Here is a 23,347-nt window from a genome sequence, read left to right on the forward strand (position 1 = left end):
ATTTCACTGATAAAATACTAATTTGTATTTTTGTTTAATCTCCTTTGCATTTGTTTTGTTGTTTCCTATGATTTATAATTTTTGTGGGAGTATTATTACAGAGATTACAAAAACAAACAAATCAATTTTTTTTCGAATTTTACACACAGACACACACTGTTTTTTCTTTATTAGCAATAAATCGTACGAATTGCCTTTTGTTATGTATTTTATTTGTTTTTTTAAATATGTATGTTTTAATTATTTATTTTTTATTTTGTTGCTGCTTCTTTCAATCTTTCAATTATCCGCCGTTTCGCGACACGAACCGACTTCACAGAATTTCAAAATTAAATTGATGAGAGAAATCGAGTTTGTGCTCCGTTGTTTGTTTTTTTGTTTCTTTTTATTATTCTTTTCTTTTTCACCACCATTCTTTTACTCTCACTCTCCCGGAATCCAATTTTTTACTCTCTCTCTCTCCCCTCGATTACCAACTACCCATGGTACAATAAGAAAGGTAGATGTATCGGCGAATTGCTACAACAAAGCAACTTTTTGTAATGTAAACTGTCAAAATTTTCGCCGAATGGTCTCTTGTTGTCTCTTTTTATCGCTTGTGTTTGTCTTTAAAGTGATGACATGCTATCTCTTACTTACCCAATCATATGGTTATTTGTTTTGATTTTTCATGGCGAATTCCTAGTTTTTTGACGTTTTAGATTCGATCAGCTGGGCTGATGCATCTACCTTCCTAATTGTGCCATGCCAACTACCCATGGTACAATTACTTAGGTAGAAACATCGGCGAATTGCTACAACAAAGCAACTTTTTTTGTAATGTAAACTGTCAAAATATTCGCCAAATGGTTTCTTGTTGTCTCTTTTTATCGCTTGTGTTTGTACAGTGTAGTGAACACTTGCTATCTCTTACTTACCGAATCATATGGTTTTTGCATGGCACAATTAGGAAGGTAGATGCATCAGCCCAGCTGATCGAATCTAAAACGTCAAAAAACTAGGAATTCGCCATGAAAAATCAAAACAAATAACCATATGATTGGGTAAGTAAGAGATAGCATGTCATCACTTTAAAGACAAACACAAGCGATAAAAAGAGAGAACAAGAGACCATTCGGCGAAAATTTTGACAGTTTACATTACAAAAAGTTGCTTTGTTGTAGCAATTCGCCGATGCATCTACCTTCCTAATTGTATCATGGGTTTTTGTTTTGATTTTTCACGGCGAATTTTTAGTTTTTTGACGTTTTAGATTCGATCAGCTGGGCTGAGGCATCTACCTAAGTAATTGTACCATGCAACTACCCATGGTACAATAAGAAAGGTAGATGCATCGGCGAATTGCTACAACAAAGCAACTTTTTTTGTAATGTAAACTGTCAAAATTTTCGCCAAATGATCTCTTGTTGTCTCTTTTTATCGCTTGTGTTTGTCTATGCAAGTGTAGACATGCTATCTCTTACTTACCGAATCATATATGCCTCAGCCCAGCTGATCGAATCTAAAACGTCAAAAAACTAGGAATTCGACATGAAAAATCAAAACAAAAAACCATATGATTCTGTAAGAAAGATATGGCATGTCTACACTTGTATAGACAAACACAAGCGATAAAAAGAGACAACAAGAGACCATTTGGCGAAAATTTTGACAGTTTACATTACAAAAAAAAGTTGCTTTGTTTTAGCAATTCGCCGATGCATCTACCTTTCTAATTGTACCATGCCAACTACTCTGTCTGACATAGTTGCCATCAAACACGAAAACAGCGTTGCCAATATGCCATACCAATATTCGCAAAATTTAGGGCCTGGGGATTTTATGGGACACCGACCGTTACAACGAATTTCAAAATGCTAATAAAATTCAATAGAAATTTTTATTATTTTTTGTTATTATACTCTCTCAGCTGAAATGACTACCAACAACTTGGGCTAGGTACACCAAAATATGCATCATGGTACAATAATACAGGTAGCATTATCAAGCCAGCTGATGGTAACATAATGTGTCAATTGCATTGAATTGATGCCAAATTTTGACATCTTATGTTACCAACAATTGCCGATGCGGCTACCTGTGTATTTGTACCATGATATGCATGTATCAATATTTTGGTACTTGCATGGTACAATTACTTAGGTAGAAACATAGGCGAATTGCTACAACAAAGCATTTTTTTTGTAATGTAAAATGTCAACATTTTCGCCAAATGGTCTCTTGTTGTCTCTTTTTATCGCATGTGTTTGTCTACAAAGCGAACACATTCTATCTCTTACTTACCAATTCATATGGTGTTTGTTTTGATTTTTCATGGAGAATTCCTAGTTTTTTGACGTTTTAGATTCGATCAGCTGGGCTGAGGCATCTACCTAAGTAATTGTACCATGGGTACTTGTAGGGTTGCATTTTTTTCGTAATATTGTAACAAATGTGATTTTTCTTACAAACATGTACGATTTTAGCAGGTAGTATAAGTCGATGGTCAGACTAGCAAGGTTTCTTGAAACCAATTTCGTTAAAGTTTCTTTTCAAGTTTCGTTAGTGTCCACACACGTTAACGTGAAATTTAAGATTTTTGCCTGTCCTCTTTATTTTATCATTCGCGTTTGTTGTGTTTCTCAAACGAATAAAAACAAAACAAAAATAAATAAACTAAAAAACAACACAAAATAGTTAACAATAATAATAAAATTTTCACTATTTCATTAATTAAATGTTTTTATTAAATATTTTTATGCTTGTTTTGTTGTTAACGTTTGCTTGAGAAAATAAAAATGAAAGAAAATGGAAGAAAAAATCTTGCAACGAATAACAAGAAGAGGCAACACAACAAACACAGAAAACCATGTACATGGGTTTCACTACTTCATACCCCTCGCCTATAAACTTGAGGTCGCCATGTTGAAATCGTGCTAGTCTGACCATCGACTAAGCTAGTGTTATACAATGCAATATGGAATTGAAATTGAAAAATATGAAGTAAGAAATGTTGGTGTCAAAAGTTGTAACGAAATTTAAAATTACAGTTTCGGTGATAAAGGTAGCTAATGTTTAGATATTAGGCATGTTCGATAACTTCGCTGAACAAGTTTGTTATCGAACAGCATTTTGTAAAAGTTTGTACAAATTTGTACAAACTTTTGGGTTATCGATCAGACCTATTGCTGCAGTTACCTGTTTATTTTGTAATGAATAAATATCAGAATACTGAAAACGCTGTAAATATGCACGATCTATAGTAGGATTCGCATTTTTTGGTTGCCGACAAAAATCGGTAAAATTAAAATACTTTTAAGTTCGGAAATTAGCTAACGTACTATAAGTTAGCAGTCAAAAAAAGGTGTCGCTAAGTCCTGCCGATAGCAACAGTGTTACCAACTTTTATTCATACTTATCATTCATAATTTTGCGACTTAGTTTTAGCGATTTTTGTCGGTAACCAAAAAATGTGTAATGGGTGTTTTACGCGATATGTTATTTTACATGTGGTTGTCAATTTGCGTATACATTTAAAAAGTAAAAAGTATACATATAAAAAGTAACAACTCATATGTAAAAAACATATCGTGTAAAGTACCCATTAGAGAATCCCACTACTAGGCGAAAATTTTGAAATTACAGACGTTGTTATCCGGTAAATAGTGCAGAATTACAAATCTAATCTTAATTATGCACTCAAATCGTAATCTTCTGAGCAATTTCGATGTCAAAATAAGTTCTCTATTAAGAATAGAACCATGATGAAATTATAAGGTGGCATAAAATGACCAGCTGATTAGTTTCAATCTGTCATTTTTTAAGTTATTGTGAATCATTTGTATGAAAACGTAGACAAAAATTTTGACATATTGAAAAATTTTCGGCCAAAATAGAGTTGTTGTTGTGCTACTTACGTGACCTTATAAATAGATCTTGAATAGAATCTCTAGACATTAGAAAAAAGTTTATTTGAAGTCATATTTTCCTATTCTACTCGGTTGATAAGGCATACCTACAAAAATTGTCAATTAGATTTTCTCACAATCACTGTGGCAGAGCATATTATGGACTGATAAAAATATATTTGAACATAATTCATCTTAAAATACACTTTTCTGTAAGCTTGAGTCGAAAAACCGCCAAAAAGTTGGGTGTCTTTGTGAAGTAAATGTCCTTCTAATACTATTTCCATCCCCAAATGCTCCCAAGTCTAATCCACCATTTAAAATACTGCGATATTTAATTTTTATCGTTAATTCTGTGGACTATAATGAATATTTTGGCACTTTGAACGATCTTTCACAAGAACATGGTAGTAAACTGATCGAAGTGTTGTGTATTCAGCGTTTGGAGCGTATTTCGTGTTCAAACATAAAGTTATTTCCTTCAAATCACATTTGTAAGAGAAAATTGGTCTGTTCCAGTACTTCAAGAATCTACTAATTATTATAGCTTCGTTCCCGTCATTTTTAATAGTAAAACTCGTAAAAGAGAGAACTGTAAAAAAATTGTTCTCACACACAAGTTTTTTGAAATAGTTCGGGAACGGAAAAATGGCGTATCAGCCAATCAGACGCCGGCAACCATGTTACTATTTTTTTACTCGCCCAAAATTGTCGTGTAAAAAGTTTTTAAAGAGAGCGTCATTCAGCGCCATTTTTGTTTAAAGAGAAGTGAACATTTTACAACTTTTTTGTGTACGGGAACACTTTTTCGAGTAAAATGTGTAAAAGTCGTAAAACATGTAAAAACTTTTTAGTTCTGGAACAAAGCTTATTTGTCCTTCTTTCAGATATCTATTTAATATTTAATTACATTAATTTCATTTATCTTCTCTATTTTTTCTCACAATTTTGGTGTTTTCAGCAAATAAAAATATTTTTCTATTTCAATAATTAACGAGAGAGAGACCTGCCAACATATCTTTATGGTATACAGACATTCCGGCAGGCATTTGATTTTTGTTTCTAAATTTGTACGCGAATTTAAAACGATGGACAAGAAATGCAACTGTAGTAAAAGAGAAGAGAAAATTTGCTATGATTTGAATGTATACTAGTAGTTAAACCGTTTACTTTTCATTCGCGTTTTGCAGTTTTTCTAAAAAGTTTTGGATTTTTAATACATTTTTAATTTTTTATTTTTCCTGTCTTAATTAATTTATTTCGATAAATTCTCTCATTTGTTAAGCTGGGTACACATTGTCAGTTTTGAATGACAGCTTTGTTGTTGCTTGCTAGTGTGGCCGTTCATTTTTGTCATTCATCATGCAACCACAAAATGTTTCGTGGTTGCTGGTCGGTTTGACAGTTATCGATAATTGCGAAATATCGACATTCAAAACTGACAATGTGTACTGCACTTTAGAGATGGGACATATTTTATCGTCGTTCTGAGAGTAATTTAAATTGAACAATGTACAAAAATCGTTGTTCGTTCTCAAAATTTTGTATGGGGAATGAAGTAATTGTATCGTAATTTGGGGTCGAACAACGAATAGAGAGCGAATTACCTCTAGTCTGAACATGGCATGAGAGTAATTTAAATTGAACAAAGTACACAAATCGTTGTTCGTTCTCAAAATTTTGTATGGGAAATGAAGTAATTATATCGTAATTTGGGATCGAACAACGAATAGAGAACGAATTACCATCAGTCTGAACAAGGCATTACCCCCCACAATAGGTGTGTTCGTTTACTCAATAATTTGTACAAATTTGTACAAGTCCAGTACCTTCTTGTAATCGGCTAAGGTCTTTTGCATTGTACTGTAGAGTAAACGAACAACATCCAGTAAAAATTCGTACAAATTTTGAGTTAACGAACACACATAATGATTGTGGCAGAGCATATTATGGACTGATAAAAATATATTTGAACATAATTTATCTTAAAATACACTTTTCAGTAAGCTTGAGTCAAAAAACCGCCAAAAAGTTGGGTATCTTTGTGAAGTAAATGTCCTTCTGATGCTATTTCCATGCCCAAACGCTCCCAGGTATCAGAATAGTCGAATCCACCATTTAAAATACTGCGATATTTAATTTTTATCGTTAATTCTGTGGACTATACTTAATATTTTGGCACTTTGAACTATCTTTCATAACAACATTGTAGTAAACTGATCGAAGTGTTTCGTATTCAACGTTTGGAGCGTATTTCGTGTTCAAACATAAAGTTACTTCCTTCAAATCACATTTATAAGAGAAAATTGGTCTGTTCCACTAATCAAGAATCTACTAATTATTTTTACTATTTTTTCGATAACAAAAAGGAAAAAATGTTATCGTAGTAAAAAATAGTAGCTTCTTGCAGGTTCTGGAACAGAGCATATGTGTTCTTATTCTCATAAAAAATCGAAGTCCGCAAAATCTTCCGAGATAATCAGAGAAAAACATAGAAAATGTTGTTTAATGATAAATCTCTTGAATATGCCTATATCCTTGAAATATCGATCCGTAAATGGGTCCATAATGGTACAGATGTGTGTGAAATATATTATTTCTGCCATAACTAATGATAATCAAAACTAAAAATAAGACATTTTTAATTGTCTGCCTAATGTAAATATGGACAAAATTATTCAAAAAGAAATGCAAAACAGGTAAAAATATTTTTAATAGATGTAAATAACAGCCATGTTTCTTTAAATTGTTGGAAATACATTGTTAATTAAAAATTTATATTCCAAAACTCGGGTTATTCCATTCTATGAGATACAGGTAATAAACTCCGAAAATTTTTATCTATAGAGTGAGAGAACTCTTAATTAATAATACCTGAAATGTTGGACAAAAATTTTGGAAGGTACGGCACCAATATTATTCGACTCTATAACAAATAAAATTCAATTTTTGCATTTCGGAACAAAATTAAGAAGTTTTATTATAGTTTGATGTTTTAGTCAAACCTCATTTTAAAAACGTATTTGTTTATACATTCCTTTAAATCCGTTATTTAAATTAAATTTTTGTAAACAATTATAAAAATACCATCACTACAATTTATTGCAACATCGCTAAAAAATTGTGATGCATGCATCCTTTGATGCAGTGTGTGTACTAGTGGCAACCGCTAGTTATGTACAAAAAAGAGATAACGGAACACACGTTTTTCAACGAACAAGCGAACATTGTTCGCTCGTGCAAAATCCGTCATAAACTAATTAGGGTATAGATAGTCCCGTTACACACTAGAGCGATTTCAATGATATAATAGCATGAAATTAGGCGTTCTTAGATCGAGTTCCATAGTCCCGGTCCACACTAGAACGATTTCAATGAAATAATTTCATAAAATTAGGCGTTCTTAGATCGAGTGCCCCACCACAGCAATTTAATAATATGACTTTAGTATGTCCCGGTCCACACTACAGTGATTTCAATGAAATAATTTCATGAAGTTATGCGTTATTGTGCTTGGTTTACATTTACGAAATCCACTCGATTTCAACTGTCAATTTCTTTGCGTATACGTCAAATGTAAACTCATCTGAAATCCATTGGGTTTCATTTGACATTTAAGCAAAGGAATTGACAGTTGAAATCGAGTGGATTTCGTAAATGTAAACCAAGCATTAGATCGAGTTACATAGTTCCGGTCCACACTAGAACGATTTGCAAAGAATAAAGAAACAAAACACAATTTTCGAGTATTCTTCTCCACTCCCTCGCACATAAACTCAAATTTCTTTCCCATCAACTTTGAACGTCTAAACATCGACTTATAGTACGTTTATATATAACCGGATTTAACAAACCCACTGGATTTTAAATGTCAATCCCATTGCTTATATTTCAAATAAATCCTCATAAAGAAGGTTAACCCTGCAAAAAGCTATAATATAAATATAAATTACGAAATCCACTCGATTTCAACTGAAATGAAATCCAATGGATTTCAGATGAGTTTTGATTTGTCGTATGCGCAAAGGAATTGACAGTTGAAATCGAGTGGATTTCGTAAATGTAAACGTAGTATTGGTGACTCTCCAATATAAGTCTGTGTTTAGACACACAAATTTCTCGGGAAAGTAAATTGATGGTCTGTTCCTTTACTTTTAAAAATGGTAACAGTGGCAGAAAATGGTAAAAGTGGTAAACTGCTCTCATGTAAATTGTATGCTATTAAAAGTAAGGGAACACTTTACAGGTTAAAAATGGTAACATCAGGCACGTAAAGGAACAGAGCATGAGTTTTTGGGAGAGAGCGGAGAGGAAAGAGCCCCTCAATACTCTTTCCTACCCCCTATTGCCTAAAAACTAAATTTACTTTCCCGTGTGTCTAAACACGGACTAACGGTCAGCGGCCAAAATATGTGTAATTAGTAAATGACGTAGCATAGGTAACGTAAATGTAATCTCTACAAACAGGTAGTTCAGAGTTGAGAGGTAGAGCAATCTGGGATTAAAATTACTGTGGAAAAATATCATCACACATAAAAATAATACATGTTGTTGTGTTATGGAGGACAAACATGTTTTTGCACGAAATAATAACAATAACAACACCATTTATGTAACATACAACATATGTTACTTAAATAACTATTTTTACGACTTTACCTAACCTAAGAAAATAGTTTAATACATTGAAAAATATCCTTTTTTTTTGGAAAAAAATAAAATGCTCTATTAAACTTCTTTGAAGAATCAATTTCATGAAATTAAATTACTGTGTTATTTCCTTAAAAATAAATGGGTTTTTGGTTGCCTCTTTTTCCAATAGTAAATTCTTGAATGAAAGACTTGCTTGAGAGTTTGCCCACATTCTGGTGATAATACTTTGCTAGTCGTTGTATTAGCTTCTTATCTCTCATTACCCGCCTATCCAGCAAAATTAAATAGTAGTGGTTCGCAAAAGTAATCTTTATGATGAAAATATAATTCAGATGTAAGCGGTCAATAGTGGGAAACGTTGACATATTAGTTGTGTTCCAGAACCTACAAAATTGTAATATCTAGTACTATTTTTCCAATTTTGTGCTAGAAAACCATTCTCGAACTCCAAAAATAGCAAAATTTGCAAGTCTCTTTAAATAAAAATGGGCTGAATAAAACTCTTCTCTACTAGAAACTAGAAGCATGTTTGCTGGCCTCTGATTGGCCTATTCGTTGATTTTGACATTTCGGTCCGATTGTTTGCAATTTTTGTCATTTTTCCGTTCACGTACTTTTTTTAACAAGTCTCTATGGAAAAGAAAACATTGAAAGTTTGCTCGTTTTCTAGCTTAAGGCCATGTCTATATTATAGCCTTTTGCAGGGTTAATCTTCTTATACTTTGTTTAATTTACGAAATCCACTCGATTTCTACTGTCAATTCCTTTGCGTATACGTCAAATGAGAACTCATCTGAAATCGATTGAATTTCATTTGACGTTTGAGCAATGGAATTGACAGTTGAAATCGAGTGGATTTCGTAAATGTAAAACAAGCATTAATGAGGATTTATTTGAAACACAAGCAATGGAATTGACATTTGAAACCCAGTCGGTTTGTTAAATCCGGTTATATATAAACGTACTATTATACCATTAGAAATTACATGATTGGACTGAAAATGTTAATCCCAATTGGTGAAAATGCGGTACCAAGGAATTGGTGCAAAAGGTCATGACAAAGTATTGATGCAAAATCCAATGAAAAAGAATTGGATCGAATTTTTCTTTATTCTTTTATCATAAACGACGACCAATTTTACTGAAACGTTGAATGTATTTACGGCTTTAGTTATGCATCCAAAATGATGTCATGACAAATCTTTACCATGATTTGTCATCGAACATTTTACTGGGCGCATTATTCTTAATCGTATCAACTGTTTCATTAAAATATGTAATTACGAGAGTATGTATGTATGTCGATACAAATTGTGGCGAATGCATGTTTTAGTATTAGACACTGGTGCGCCACAAAAGAAGCAAAAGTGAAAGTTGTTGACAACGAAGCGCGAAACACCCTTTCTATAAGAAGTAGTCGTTAAGATTTCCGTGATGATGATGAATATTTCTTGGAAATACTAGGTGTGTTCGTTTACGCAAAAATTTGTAAAAATGTGTATAAGTTCTTTGAAATGGCTAAGGACTTTTGCATTGTACTAGTTCGAATTTGGCTCGGCCGTTCTTTATAAAGGAAATTACATAAGCAACAATGCCAAGCTACTTCCGTACCGAGGCCTTCATTCTTTGCATCTTTCCACCATATGAGTTCCGTTCCCAAAATCATTGACCGTTTCAAAACATGCATATTGTATTTGAAATTTAGTTTTGTTGAAACTGATAAGAAAGGTGCTATATTTTTGAGGCTTATCAGTTCAAACAAAACTGTTGTATTTCCATTAAGAGTGGTCGGAGCATAAGTGACGACATTTCGCAAAACACATATCATTTGGAAATCCATGCTTGTGTATACTAGCTTGTAATTTTCAAAGCGTAGGAAATTGCGATAGCTTTAAGAAATATATCATCAAACCACAAGCGTTTACTGCCTCTTCTAGGCAGGCATGCAAAGTTTGTTTTTAGCTATCGCTTGCAGTTAATATTTGAACAGCAAAATGAAAGCAACAACTTGTTTGTTCTACATTATCTTGAACGTGCTCTTTCTGTGGAATGGAGCAGCAGTACTGGGACAGGAAGAAAAGGAAGTTGAGACAAATGTCTACAAAACTTCAACATATAAATATTATATAGAACCTAAAAATAAGGTAAGGAAGGACTTGAGCTAAAAGAAAATAAGATCCTGTCATTTGTAAATTGTTTCTCTTGGCAGTACACCTGGTCTCAAGCCCTGGAAGAATGTAAAAATCGCAAAATGAATCTGGTCACCATTGATAGCAAGGAAAAGGCCGACGATGTAAACGTAGTTTTGAATGAAGCTTTTCTATGTAATTATCTAGGAAAATAACTTCCGCCTGACCACAAATACTAATCTATTCTTATTTTTCTCTTCTTTTTTGCAGTTCAAAAGAAACCCATACCACGACTATATATCGGTGCCAATGATTTAGATGAATTCCGTGAATTTATATGGATTGCTAAGGGTGAAATCTTCAGCTATACAAATTGGGAAAAGGGGGAACCAAATAATTACCAAGAACTGAATGAACGTTGTGTTCATATCGGTTTCCACGGTGATGAGAAGTGGAATGATATTAATTGCGATCGAAAATATGGTTTTATTTGTGAGCATGCCTTGGGTGTTGAAGAGTTATCGGATTCTGTGGTCAAAGCCTAATTTGTGAGGTGCAGGGTATTCCTAATTAAAATCAATGAATGTAATCATAAATCCCTTTTACCGGCTAAGGGGTGAATGAGTGTGGACTTTAAGAATATATTTTCAATAGCCAACGGATCAAAAACATAGATTTTTAAATAATAATAATTATATAATAAAAAAACTCCTAAGTAAATTGACGTTACGCTTATTGTTTTTAATTGGTAATTTTTTATATAGATGAAGTTGAAGTTGGAATTTATTGAGTCTTTTTACGAGTCATTAAAGCAAAATACAAACATTATTGGACATACTTAAAACTATAGTGTATTGTTTTAATAACGGTAGAGGAGATTCAACTCGTGTTTTTAGTGATACGATAGACAATTTTTTAAATTGGAAAATAAAGGGTAACACGCTTGCTCATAGCGTTAACATCGCAGGGAGAGAAAACTCCGATGTTTGGACTTAAAACTAGTACTTACAAACTAAGACTTAAAACTAAAACCTAAAACTAAGTAAAAAAAAAAAAAGTTCTAGTGGGAAATCAACCCCTATGAGAACTACTTAAAGATTTTGTATAAAAATTTGGAATTCCTGAAAGTAAATTTGCAACTAAATCACTTTCACTGAAGCCTAACGGTGAAATGTAGTAAGTTTTTGACCAGTTAAAATTGGATTGGTTCGCTAAAATATTTTCAATTAAAGGATTAGGGGAGGTAGCTAATCGGGATAAAAAAACAGATATTCGAATTAACGCATAAGTGGGCAGGGGCGTAATGTTTGCTAAATCGTATATGTACCAATTTGGGAATCGTTTGTTTAAAGACTGGAAATTTTTATTTACACATAAACGCAAAATTTTTCTCTCAAAAACAGAAAATTCGAGCATTACAGACGGAGATATGCTAAACCAAATCGGAAATGCGTATAAAAGGAGAGGGCGAATGCTGACCTTGTAAATTAATAGTTTTGTTTCTTTTGGAAGGTACTTATTGTTGAATAAGGGAGAAAATGCAGCCTTCATTCCATTTGCCTTGCTAAGAGCAAGACGGGCGTGCTTATTAAATTTCAGTAGTTTTGTAAAATGTACTCCTAAATACTTAAAATTTTCAACAAAGGGAATTTCTTCGTTGTTTAGAAACAAATGCAGGTTCTTGCTCTGGGGAACAACAAAGTACTTACATTTCCCTGATGCGTTTCTTAAACAAATTGCTTGGCATTTTGAAATGTTAATCTTAATTCCCCAATCAGTGAAGAAATTGTTAACCATATTGAGGTAAAGAGAAAGCTCCGATAATGCATTGTTGGGAGATTCAGCGTGAGAGTAAAGCAAAGCATCATCCGCATACAAAATCCCCTGACAATTTCGGAATTGATGAGGAAAGTCACTCATATATATATTGTAGAAGTGTGGTGCCAAAATTGAGCCCTGAGGGACAACACAACTCACTTCACCTAAAGCAGACTCTGAACCAGACAGATAAACAAAAAATTTTCTATCTTTGAAAAAACTTTGACAAAGCTTTATAATATTTGGTTTAAATCCAATGTTAATCATCTTATAAATTATACCTATGTGATTGGCTTTGTCAAAGGCTTTTTCGACATCCAGTGCTACCGCAACCGTACAACGTTTTTGTCTTAAGTTACATAACACATCATCTTCAAATTTAAGCAGAGCATGTTCCGTTGAATGTCCTGACTTAAACCCAAACTGATAGGGAGAAATATAGGAAGTAGGAACACCAATATTCATTTTAGATTTTATTACCTTCTCGAATAATTTTCCTAGATTCGATAATAAAGAAATTGGCCTAAAATTATTTACGTCAGTTGCATTTCTCTTTTTAGGTATTGGAATAATTTTTGCAACCTTCCAACTATCAGGAAAGTAACTGATATTGAGGCAATTGTTAAAAATTATTGTTAATAACTGAAGAGCAGCCACTGGAAGTTTTTTAATCAATTTTTTTATATAATATTATTCGAACCTTTCCAACGGTGTAAAATAAGTGCATTTCGTCTTGAAGATTCTATTGGTACAATCATAAAGGTTGCCTTTTTTCTGAAAACAAGCGTTTATAAGGTATTTGTGAAACCTCACGACGTTCTTCGGGACTACAAATAACAACTCTGAATAGGAGCCCAACACAATGATCATGACAAAAACCAAACATCTCTACAGCACAGAAGAAGGTGATCAGCTTAAAAATCAAAAGCTGCATAAACTGTACAAAGTATATAGAACCACATAACCATATATCCCGACATAAAAGCACCACTATAAAATTTATTCATATATCAAATTAAAGTAACGGAGAAGAAGTCCTTGTGGCAGGTCAACCACGTGTCCCGGAAAATAATAAAAACTTAATAGAACATCAAAAAAATAGTCACTGTACTACCTAGCCGATCTAGGAGATGAGACTACTGACTTCTTACTGAAGGTATAGAGAAATTCCTGAAAAGGTGACCAGTAGGTCTCACAAAACAGAACATCAAGCAAAGGTCAACTGAGACAGTCAAGCTTCGTTCCAGAACTAAAAAGTTTTTACACAGTTAACTCATTTTCCCCAAAATGTGTTCCCGTACACCAAAAAAGTTGCAAAACGAACATTTCTTTGGCGCTGAATAGCTTTCTCATTAGAAACTTTTTACACGACAAATTGGGCGAGCAAAAATGTTCAACATGGGCCATGGTACAAATACACAGGTAGCCGCATCGGCAATTGTTTGCAACATAAGATGTCAAAATTTGACATCAATTCAATGCAATTGACACATTATGTCACCATCAGCTGGCATGATAATGCTACCTGTATTATTGTACCATGACATGGGCGTTTTTTCCTTTACTTTTTTTAATGGTAAAAGAGAAAACTGTCAAAATTGCTCTCTCATGACCAGTTTTACCAGAAAAGTAAAGAAACGAAAAAATGGTAGATCTGGGGCTCAATTCTGGTTCTATGAAAATGTGAAATGAAAAATTTTATAAAGGAAATAAATGTCAAATGAAAAAAATTATAAAGAAAATATTTATCATTTCAAATTTTCATAGAACAAGAATTCAATGTCAATGTCAAAAAAAGACATAAAAATTCACTTTTCTTCTTTTATTTCACAGTTTTTAAGTGAGTGTACACATACGAAATCCACTCAATTTCAACTGTATTTCCATTACTTAAACGTCAAATGAAATCCAATGGATTTCAGATGAGTTTTCATTTGACATATACTCAAAGGAATTGACAGTTGAAATCGAGTGGATTTCGTAAATGTAAACCAAGCTTAATTTTGTTAGCGTTCGTTTTTTTTTCTTCTGTGTTTGTTCATTTTTTTCTTCATTGTCAAAGAATCGCCAAACAAATGTCGAAAAATCAGTTATACCATTTTTTACCCGAAGAAAATTGTCTGGTAGCCTGTGGTAGATTTTTCCGTTCTCGTTTCTTCACGGCAGCGTAAATTGATAGTAAGCATCAGTCGTTTGGACTGCAATATATAAACACATTTTCTATTAGAGCACCCTGGGGCTGGATACTTGTTCTATGAAAATTTGAAATGAAAAATATTTTTCATTTGACATTTATTTCCTTTATAAAAGTTTTCATTTCAAATTTTATAGAACAAGAATTGAGCCACTGGACTAGAGGCCTCGGTAAATAAGAAGCCTGCACTTAAAAGGCATTTGTAATAGAGCTTTTTGCCGGTTTAACCTTCTTTATGGGGATTTATTTGACGTTTGGGCTATGCAATTGACATTTGAAACCCAGCGGGTTTATTAAATCCCGTTAAGTGCAAACAGGGTACTAATTACAATATTCGATTCGATCGAGAATTTACTCGTGAATGAAAAAATCGAACTATGAAAACCTATTCGCGCCACCAACCGTACATTTACCAAAGGGGTGTTTACACTAGCCATCCATGTCATATGACCCGAAATAAAAACATTGCATATCTGCCCACACAGACAATGTGGAGACGTAATTTTACTGCATTTTTGCTGGTGAGGATGCAAAAAATAAATGGCGTAAGGAAAATCCATCCATCCATCGTTATATACTCACTAATGTGTGCAATTTTGGTGATTTTCCTTACGCCATTTACTTTTTGCGTCCACACCACCAAAAATGCAGTGAAACTACGTCTCCACATTGTCTGTGTGGACATATATGGAATGTTTTTATTTCGGGTCATATGACATTGATGGCTAGTGTAAACACCCCTTAAGTCCCAGTCCACACTAGAGTGATTTCAATGAAATAATAGGTCTGTTCGATAACACAAAAGTTTATACAAATTTGTACAAACTTTTACAAAATGTTGTTCAATAACAAACTTCTTCAGTAAAAGAGAAATGAGAAGTAGTTGCAAGAACTTGGAAGTACTTTTTACTTTCGAAGTTATCGAACAGGCCTAATTTTATAAAATTAGTCGTTCATACATCGTTTTCCATACTGAAGTCATTTTATAAAATTGCTGCAGTGAATAACTCGATCTAAGAACGTCTAATTTCATGAAATTATTTCATTGAAATCACTCTAGTGTGGACCGGGACTAAGGTAGATGTATTAGCAATCTGTTACAATAATGTCAAAAAGTTTAAAAAATAAATCATTCGAACATTTTTATGGCTTGGTTTACATTTACGAGATCCACTCGATTTCAGCTGTCAATTCCTTTGCGTATATGTACGTCAAATGAAAACTCTTCTGAAATCTATTGGCTTTCATTTGACGTTTAAGCAAATTGTTGTAGTGGGGAATTCGATTTAAGAACGCCTAATTTCATGAAATTTTGGACCGGAACCAATGAAATTGACAATTGAAATCGAGTGGATTTCGTAAATGTAAACCAAGCTTTATTCCGAAATTATTACCCACAGTATTGTTCACGAATTCAACAAATATTTACATTTATCATTAATAATTTTGTTTTTTAGTTTTTACTTTAAAATAAACACATTTTTACCATCTACCTTCTTAATGTTCTTTGAAGAACACATAGGTTTTTATAGTTCGATTTCTTCATTCACGAGCAAATACTCGATCGAATAAAGAAATCCAAAGTCGCATTTGGATTAGGTAGTACTTGGCATTTATTCCTCTACATGAAATTGAACGTGAAGCAAGCAACAAAGTGCCGGTCCACACTATCGTGAATTTCATTAAAAAATTTCATGAAATTAGGTGTTCTTAGGCCGAATTCCCCATTACAACAATTTCATGATTTTACTCTACTATGGAACTCAATCTAGAGACTCATAATTTCATGTTAAAATTTCAGTGAAATTATTCTAGTGTGGCCCGGGACAAAGTTCAATGTATTTTACAGCCAGTTTCTGTATGTCGAAAGAAGCATGTGTGCGAATGAAACACGCCCGACCTTTTGTTTTCAAAATAATTTTACCTTTGCTTTTGTTTCAAAACAAAAAACAATTTTGAAAAACACACAAGAGTTTGGACGTGTTTCTTTCGCACACATTCCTCTTTCGCAATACAGAAACAGGTTGTTAATCTTTACATTTTAATAACGAAACGGACATGGAATCTAATAGCCCATTTAGATATGACTTCAATAGCCGGATTTAGCCCATTATCAGGTTTTATTTGCTAAATCCAGCCAAAATCTACCAGATTTCCCATACAAAAATAAATCCTCCTATTGAGTGGATTTGTTTTAAATCTGGCATAAATCCTCGTATACAACTCTCTTTTTTGCAACATGTTGCTAGAAAATACAAAAAGTTGCAAGCTGGCACAAGAAACAAGGTAGATGCATCGGTGAATTGCTACACTAAAAATAATTTAAAATGTAAAAATTTGTAAACAAGGCGGAAAAATTAAATGTTTTGATGTACAAAGTTGATTTTAATCAACCAAGACTAATATTTATGATGTCTAAACTATAAAATAATTCGTTTATTTATTTTAGATGGGCGAACTGCGATAAAATAATTCTTTATTTGCTCTTTAGTTAGCATTAGTAGCATAATGTGCTAACATTAGGTGTGTTCGTTTACTCAATAATTTGTAAAGATTCGTACAAGTCCAGTAACTTCTTGCAATCGAATAAGCTCTTTTGCATTATACTGTAGAGTAAACGAACAACATCCAGTAACAATTTGTACAAATTTTGAGTAAACGAACACACATATTTTCAGTATTAAACAATAAATTTGTAATTTGACGTATGTTTTTGAGGCGAATTCAATTTACAAAAAAAAATTCATTTCACGTTTCACATTCGTTCAGATGGGCTGAATTATCTACCTTGGTAATTGTGCTATGAACAAAAATCAGCTGACTGCCATTTAAATCCTCCAAAATGTATATCTAAATGCAATGAGATTTGTACTGGATTTATTAAATCCAGTCAAGGATTTATGGCTAGTCTAAATGAGCTATAAAATGTTCCGACATATATTTCTATGATTTCTTATCAGCGACCCTAAAGATATTTACCACATGTCTATTATGCCTCTCTGTCATCGACTCCACCGTATAATGCCGTATAATTTAGGCGTTATTTCCGATAAAAGAATGAACAAAATATATCTATGTTGCTCTTTAATTCTGTTATCAGAAATGACGCCCAACTTTACTGTTATGCTAGGTTTACATTTACGAAATCCACTCGATTTCAACTGTCAAATCCATAGCTTAAACGTTAAATGAAATCCAATTGATTTCGGAGGAGTTTTCATTTGACGTATACGCAAAGGAATTGACAGTTGAAATCGAGTGGATTTCGTAAATGTAAACAAAGCAAAACGTTTGATGTATTTTCGGCTAAAATGTACTATCATGGCACAATTACCCAGGTAGTGGCATCGTAAAATTTTTAATATGTTATGTCAAAACTTTCTTTATGTTGTTGGGGAAATTACAACAAAAATAATTTGTTTATAAAGGGATTTGACTTTTCATATTCGATCAGCTGGTATGATACCACTACCTGGTAGTTCTGCCATGTGTACTATAGAAAAACAAAAACTGTCTACTCATTAAATTTATTTTTGTTCCTCCTTCTTTTCACAAATATAACCAAATTTTGTTGAACAATCTACATCATTCCATGTCCCATCATTATATAGACCAATATGAACACAATTTTCATGATTTTTATAGTTATTCGGTTCAGATTCAGCCCAGTTAGTATAATTGAATTCATGAGCATTTGAAGTCCAACGAAAGCGTCCCTCCTCTGCCAAATCGTTAGCACCAATATATAGTAGAGGTTTCTCTGTTTCTGCAAGAAGAAAAAAGTGTGTGTATAACAAAATGTTATTACTTTTTTTACATAAAAATCTTAGAATCACTTACCCTTGAAATGTTCATTGATTAACTCATTTATTTCCTGTGTCTTTTCAGCGCTTTCAATGCTCAACAGAGTTAAATTTTTTAATTTACATTGTGTTTCCGAGTTATGCCAATTGTACTGCAAATAAATTAGAGTGTATTGTATTGTTTTAAATGGAAAAAAGTGATATTAAAACAGAAAAAATGCGCTAACGCGAAGAGTCAGGACAATTCTCCTGAATGCTCATTAGTGTAGCTTGACTCTTTTTTACATAAGTTTTTTCAGACGGAAAATGTATTGACAGATGTTTACTTATACAGTCGCATTGACGGGGGCACCCCTAAGGAATTGAAAATATATGCAACATTTGATTCAGACAGGGTCGGATTCGTTAAAACAAAAATATCAGCCATGAAATCATTTGCTATTACCATAATCCCGAACATTGCTTTGAGCAATTTATTATATTCACTGGATTTCAAATGTCAATTCCAATGCGTATACATATGTCAAATAAATGCCCATAGAAACTGTTTACCAGGCAAAAAGATCTAATGTAAACATGACCGTAGTTCGGATTTAGAACAAGACATTCTACTATCCATCCATAGCACAATAAAGCCAAAAACACATCCGACGTTTCAGTGAAGCTGGGCGCCATTTCTGATAAAAGTATAAAATAAATAAAATTGTATTGACAAATTGAAACCACAACGCTGACGTTTTACGCCACCTTATAATTTCATAAGGATGTAAAGAGCACTTTAATAGTTCCCTTAAATTCCTTTGCGTATACGTCATATGAAAACTCATCTGAAATCTATTGGATTTTATTTGACGTTTAGCAATGAAATTGACAGTTGTCTGTCAGTCTGTCAGTTTAAATATTCTGTAAACATGTCATAAAATCTACTTTTCAGACGTCTTATCTCACATCCCTGTCCCCTTTAATAGTCTCATGATTTTTAACATAGTAATCTATGACGTGATTTTAAGGCCCCCTCCTGTCCATCACAAACATTAAATTTGTCTCGGTCAACTGAAAACCTCTCTAAAGATGTTTTAATGCATACCTTATTTTTAATCTCTATAAAATATGTATTATTTTGAGCTGATGTATAGTACTCGGCAAATACCACTGTGATTCCGATGCACCAAGCAGCAAATAATAATAGAAAACACGATGTAGACTTCATGACGTTTCGCGAATAACTAAATGAATTTCCAGCTTGGCTGGGGTACTATCAAAGTGTAGAATTGTTGTATGCTCTTATCGTTAAGGGATTTCCATTAACAAAAGTTGGAATTGTTGGAAACCGAGCATGCATCAGAAATTAATCACACGGTTTAAAAATACAATTGAATGACTATTTCCAGTAATATGACTGAGGATTTGAAATGAAAATAAATGAACCATATTTATTATAATTCTGACACATTGAACTTCACCTAAATGCAGAATTTGCATATGTAAATTCGAAATCCAAAATTTATAAAACCCCAAATTATTTTGAAATTGTTCATGAAATTAGTCTATGTTTTTAATTCTAACAACGATGAGGTGCATTTGTTGTGTTGCTTTAATTCTTTTTATGTTTATTTGCTCTATTGGAAATATTCGTGGGCAATATTATTCATCACCTAAAAACCGCACCTATTACATTGAAACAAAGCAAGAGGTAAGTATAGAGAGGATAAAGGTCTAGGTACATAAGCTACCTCGCCTGCTTACCTTGCTTGCTTCTGATAAAAGAATAAAAAAGGGCAACCCAGTCCGAAATTTGCTCGGCCAACTTTATTCTTTTATTTTTATTATGTCAGAAATGAAGTAGGAAAGCAAGGCAACCAGGCGAGTCAGCTTATGTACCCAGGCCTTAAAGGCAGAAACTTAATGGATTTTTCTTGCTTGCTTCGCCAGCATTGCTTGTATTTCTTGTAAAGCAATAAAGAACGGTAGACAAATTTGAACTAGGTTGCCCTTTGCCTTTTATTCTCTTACCAGAAAAAAACTTAAGCAAAGAGCTAAATAAGTTTTAAGCTTAACGGCCAAAACTCAATGGATTTTTCTTGCTTGATTCGCTTCATTTCCGGTAAAAGAGTAAAGAACGGCTGAGACAAATTCGAACTAGCTAGCCCTTTTCATTATTCTTTTACTAGAGCAAGGCGAGGCAGCTTATGTACGCAGGCCTTAATTGCCTTGCTTTCCCGCTTCATTTCGTGAATTTCACTAAAAATTATTAAATTAGGCGTTCTTAGATCGAATTTTATGAAATTTTTTAATGAAATGAAATTGACCGGAACTAGTGAACTTGATCCAGCGACGCCTAATTTCATGAAATTCTTCAATGAAATCAGTCTAGTGTGGACGTCGACTCACATGACCACTCAACAGAATTGACATTTGAAATCAATTGGAAAATCTAAACGTGGTGCAATGGTCTGCACGCCCGCCTTGCACGCAGAAGGTCGGTGGTTCGATTCCCCGGCCAGGCAACACCAAACATTTTTCAACGGTGGCAAAATACCCCTCAGTAATGTTGGCGACATTTCCTGGGTATTTCAGCCTTGAAAAACTTCTCTATAAGTGGTGTCTTAGGACACGCCGTTCGGACTCGGCGATAAACAGTAGGTCCCATATCATTGAGCTAAATATGAATCGGGGTGCACTCATTGATATGAGAGAAGTCTCCCTTGTCCCGTATGGGATGTTGTGGAACAATGTTTTTTTTTGTTTGTTTTTAATATATCTGCTTATATTACTTGCAGTTTAATTGGTTTCTGGCATCGCTAGAATGTACTACTCGAGGCATGAACCTGTTAACCATTGACAGTTCCACAAAATCAGATGATGTTGAGCAGGTATTGAAGGTCATATTACCAAGTAAGTAACAGGATTACCATTTTCAATAAATATTTTATTTACATACGTATGTATTTTCAGACTTTCCCCGTGCACCACGGCAACAACCTCCATCTAGACCGCCCTCCAGAGAAGGACCACCAAGCGAAAGAATAAGAAGACCATTACGTAAAATGACCTCATTTTATATTGGTGGCAATGATTTGGGTGATTTTCGAAAATTTATTTGGACATCAAATGGCCACACCCACAGTTTATACAGTTGGCCATTCAGCCCAAACTAGTTAGCCCTGACTATTAAGTTTGCTGTCAAATACATAAAATACAAAGGAAATCAAATCACAATAATGAACAATCTATTATGTTTGTTGTCAAATGTTGTTAACAGAACTCTGAATGGCCAACTGTATAAACTGTGGCCACACCTTTAACTATACCAACTGGGCAAGAAATGAACCGAATAATATGCGCAATTCCAACGAACGTTGTGTACTGTTGGGCTTCTTTGGAACCATGCAATGGAATGATGTAAATTGTTATTGGCTTGCTGGTTATATTTGTGAATATTAAAGAAAATAAAACTAAGGCCATTTTTATGTTATAGCCTTTTGCAGGGTTTACCTTCGTAATGAAGATTTATTTGACGTATACGCAAAGGAATTGACATTTGAAACCCAGTGGGTTTGTTAAATCCGGATATATATAAACATACTATAAAGTATGTTCTGATTTATATCCCGTTTGCATTTAACCGGATTTAATAAACGAGCTGGGTTTCAAATGTCAATTCCATAGCGTAAACGTCAAATAAATCCTCGTGAAATGGTTAGTAAATTTATATGTAACCGTATTTAACAAACCAACTGGGTTTTAAATGTCAATTCCATTGTATATGCGTCAAACAAATCCTAATAAGAAGGTTAACCCGACAAATACCTATAATATAAACAGCCTATTAGGCGATTTTGGATGCGATTAATGGTAACCCATTTTTTCTCAGTCGACCCTTCTTCTCTCTCATTAGTACATTTGCATATAACTGGATTCAAGGCATATTTATACAAGGTAGAAGTGACAATCAGCTGTATTCTTACTTTTTTTGTAAATTTAGTTTTCAAAATGTAATAGGGTCTACTCATGAAATTTGAAACTTCGAAATTTGCTACCATAAAATACCATTTCCAAATGCTTTATATTTATATTTTGATTCAAATTTGTTCTATTTTAGAGGATATTCAAAATGTATTTATGTTTTTCCTGAACAAATTTTTGGAACGACCCAAATATACAATATTTATCTTTGACAATTAATTTTCAATAACAACAATGTTGTTTTTGTAAATTTGTTAGTTGTTGTAATTCATACATTTACCTTATATGAATACCTATGCCTTGACTGAATTTTATAAATCCTGAAATGTCAATTTAATTGCGAACACGTTAACTAATCCTCATAAAGAAGATTGAAGCCGAAAACACATCCAACGTTTCAGTAAAGTTGGGTGTAATTTTTGACAAAAGAATAAAAGAGCACGGGAAACATAGATCGAGTTATTCTTTTATCAGAAATGGCGCCCAACTTTACTGACACCCTGGCAAGTTAGGATACAGTTGTTTGGTATAGAATGGAGCCTAGTTGAAACCTTGGCGTCTGAATGCAGTATGGACTTAGTTGTCAAGTCCTTGCCATGCTTCTGGAGGGCTGTGCCATGGTCGACTTCCATAACCCCATTAGATAAATGGTACATGGTTTCTACAAAATTAAACAAAAACAAACACACCTAAACCTAATGATTACGACAACCGTGCAGCGCCCATGGAAAATGAATTGCAAAAAAAAAAACAAGTAAAAAAGTATCAGTCGGCTTTGCCGACAGAGATATACCCTCAGCCTGTGCAAATTGAAACACTTTTTTCACAAAAAACTTACGTATATAGGGGGTTTCAACATTTTGGTCGTATGACTGGATTGAAGTTCAAAAAATTTTC

General features: G+C 33.4%; 4 protein-coding genes across 8 annotated transcripts in view; 2 read left to right on the forward strand and 2 right to left on the reverse strand.

Moving 5' to 3' along the window:
- Positions 1-362, reverse strand: part of Unc-76 (fasciculation and elongation protein Unc-76) — a 104,467-nt gene extending 104,105 nt beyond the window's left edge. For 2 of the 5 annotated variants that reach the window (XM_073979137.1, XM_073979134.1), the window contains exon 1: positions 158-339. The gene's annotated coding sequence lies outside the window, so the exon portion shown is untranslated. Of the gene's footprint in view, positions 1-99 lie in introns of all 5 variants that reach the window. The other 3 variants (XM_073979136.1, XM_073979133.1, XM_073979132.1) reach the window with 3 other exon arrangements.
- Positions 363-10,461: 10,099 nt separating this feature from the next.
- Positions 10,462-11,393, forward strand: LOC141397386 (lectin subunit alpha-like). The gene is made up of 3 exons (XM_073973535.1): positions 10,462-10,684; positions 10,750-10,864; positions 10,940-11,393. Exons 1-3 carry the CDS (start codon positions 10,535-10,537, stop codon positions 11,212-11,214), a joined length of 540 nt encoding a protein of 179 aa, XP_073829636.1. The 5' UTR covers positions 10,462-10,534; the 3' UTR covers positions 11,215-11,393.
- Positions 11,394-14,630: 3,237 nt separating this feature from the next.
- Positions 14,631-21,955, forward strand: LOC141399134 (C-type lectin mannose-binding isoform-like). The gene is made up of 4 exons (XM_073977295.1): positions 14,631-14,665; positions 21,265-21,379; positions 21,440-21,596; positions 21,775-21,955. The coding sequence occupies exons 2-4, from the start codon at positions 21,307-21,309 to the stop codon at positions 21,926-21,928; spliced, it is 384 nt and encodes a 127-aa protein (XP_073833396.1). The 5' UTR covers positions 14,631-14,665; positions 21,265-21,306; the 3' UTR covers positions 21,929-21,955.
- Positions 18,168-19,727, reverse strand: LOC141397897 (lectin subunit alpha-like). Its single transcript, XM_073974756.1, has 3 exons — positions 19,572-19,727; positions 18,522-18,636; positions 18,168-18,447 (listed from the first exon to the last, which is right to left on the reverse strand). Exons 1-3 carry the CDS (start codon positions 19,692-19,694, stop codon positions 18,209-18,211), a joined length of 477 nt encoding a protein of 158 aa, XP_073830857.1. The 5' UTR covers positions 19,695-19,727; the 3' UTR covers positions 18,168-18,208.
- Positions 21,956-23,347: the final 1,392 nt, after the last annotated feature.

This window comes from Musca autumnalis, unplaced genomic scaffold (assembly GCF_047663935.1).
Source record: "Musca autumnalis isolate F117 unplaced genomic scaffold, ASM4766393v1 scaffold_3, whole genome shotgun sequence".
In the NCBI taxonomy this organism is placed as follows: Eukaryota; Metazoa; Arthropoda; class Insecta; order Diptera; family Muscidae; genus Musca; species Musca autumnalis.

What these genes read in the sequence shown, in the direction of transcription:
- LOC141397386 (XM_073973535.1), top strand. Translation starts at nt 10,535, where the DNA reads ATGAAAGCAACAACTTGTTTGTTCTACATTATCTTGAACGTGCTCTTT. An exon ending in ATATAGAACCTAAAAATAAG is followed by an intron (nt 10,685 to 10,749) that starts GTAAGGAAGGAC and finishes TTCTCTTGGCAG; the next exon opens with TACACCTGGTCTCAAGCCCT. An exon ending in TTTGAATGAAGCTTTTCTAT is followed by an intron (nt 10,865 to 10,939) that starts GTAATTATCTAG and finishes TCTTTTTTGCAG; the next exon opens with TTCAAAAGAAACCCATACCA.
- LOC141397897 (XM_073974756.1), bottom strand. Translation starts at nt 19,694, where the DNA reads ATGAAGTCTACATCGTGTTTTCTATTATTATTTGCTGCTTGGTGCATC. An exon ending in TTATAGAGATTAAAAATAAG is followed by an intron (nt 18,637 to 19,571) that starts GTATGCATTAAA and finishes ATTTATTTGCAG; the next exon opens with TACAATTGGCATAACTCGGA. An exon ending in AATCAATGAACATTTCAAGG is followed by an intron (nt 18,448 to 18,521) that starts GTAAGTGATTCT and finishes TTCTTCTTGCAG; the next exon opens with AAACAGAGAAACCTCTACTA.
- LOC141399134 (XM_073977295.1), top strand. Translation starts at nt 21,307, where the DNA reads ATGAACCTGTTAACCATTGACAGTTCCACAAAATCAGATGATGTTGAG. An exon ending in ATTGAAGGTCATATTACCAA is followed by an intron (nt 21,380 to 21,439) that starts GTAAGTAACAGG and finishes ATGTATTTTCAG; the next exon opens with ACTTTCCCCGTGCACCACGG. An exon ending in AAATTTATTTGGACATCAAA is followed by an intron (nt 21,597 to 21,774) that starts TGGCCACACCCA and finishes CTGTATAAACTG; the next exon opens with TGGCCACACCTTTAACTATA.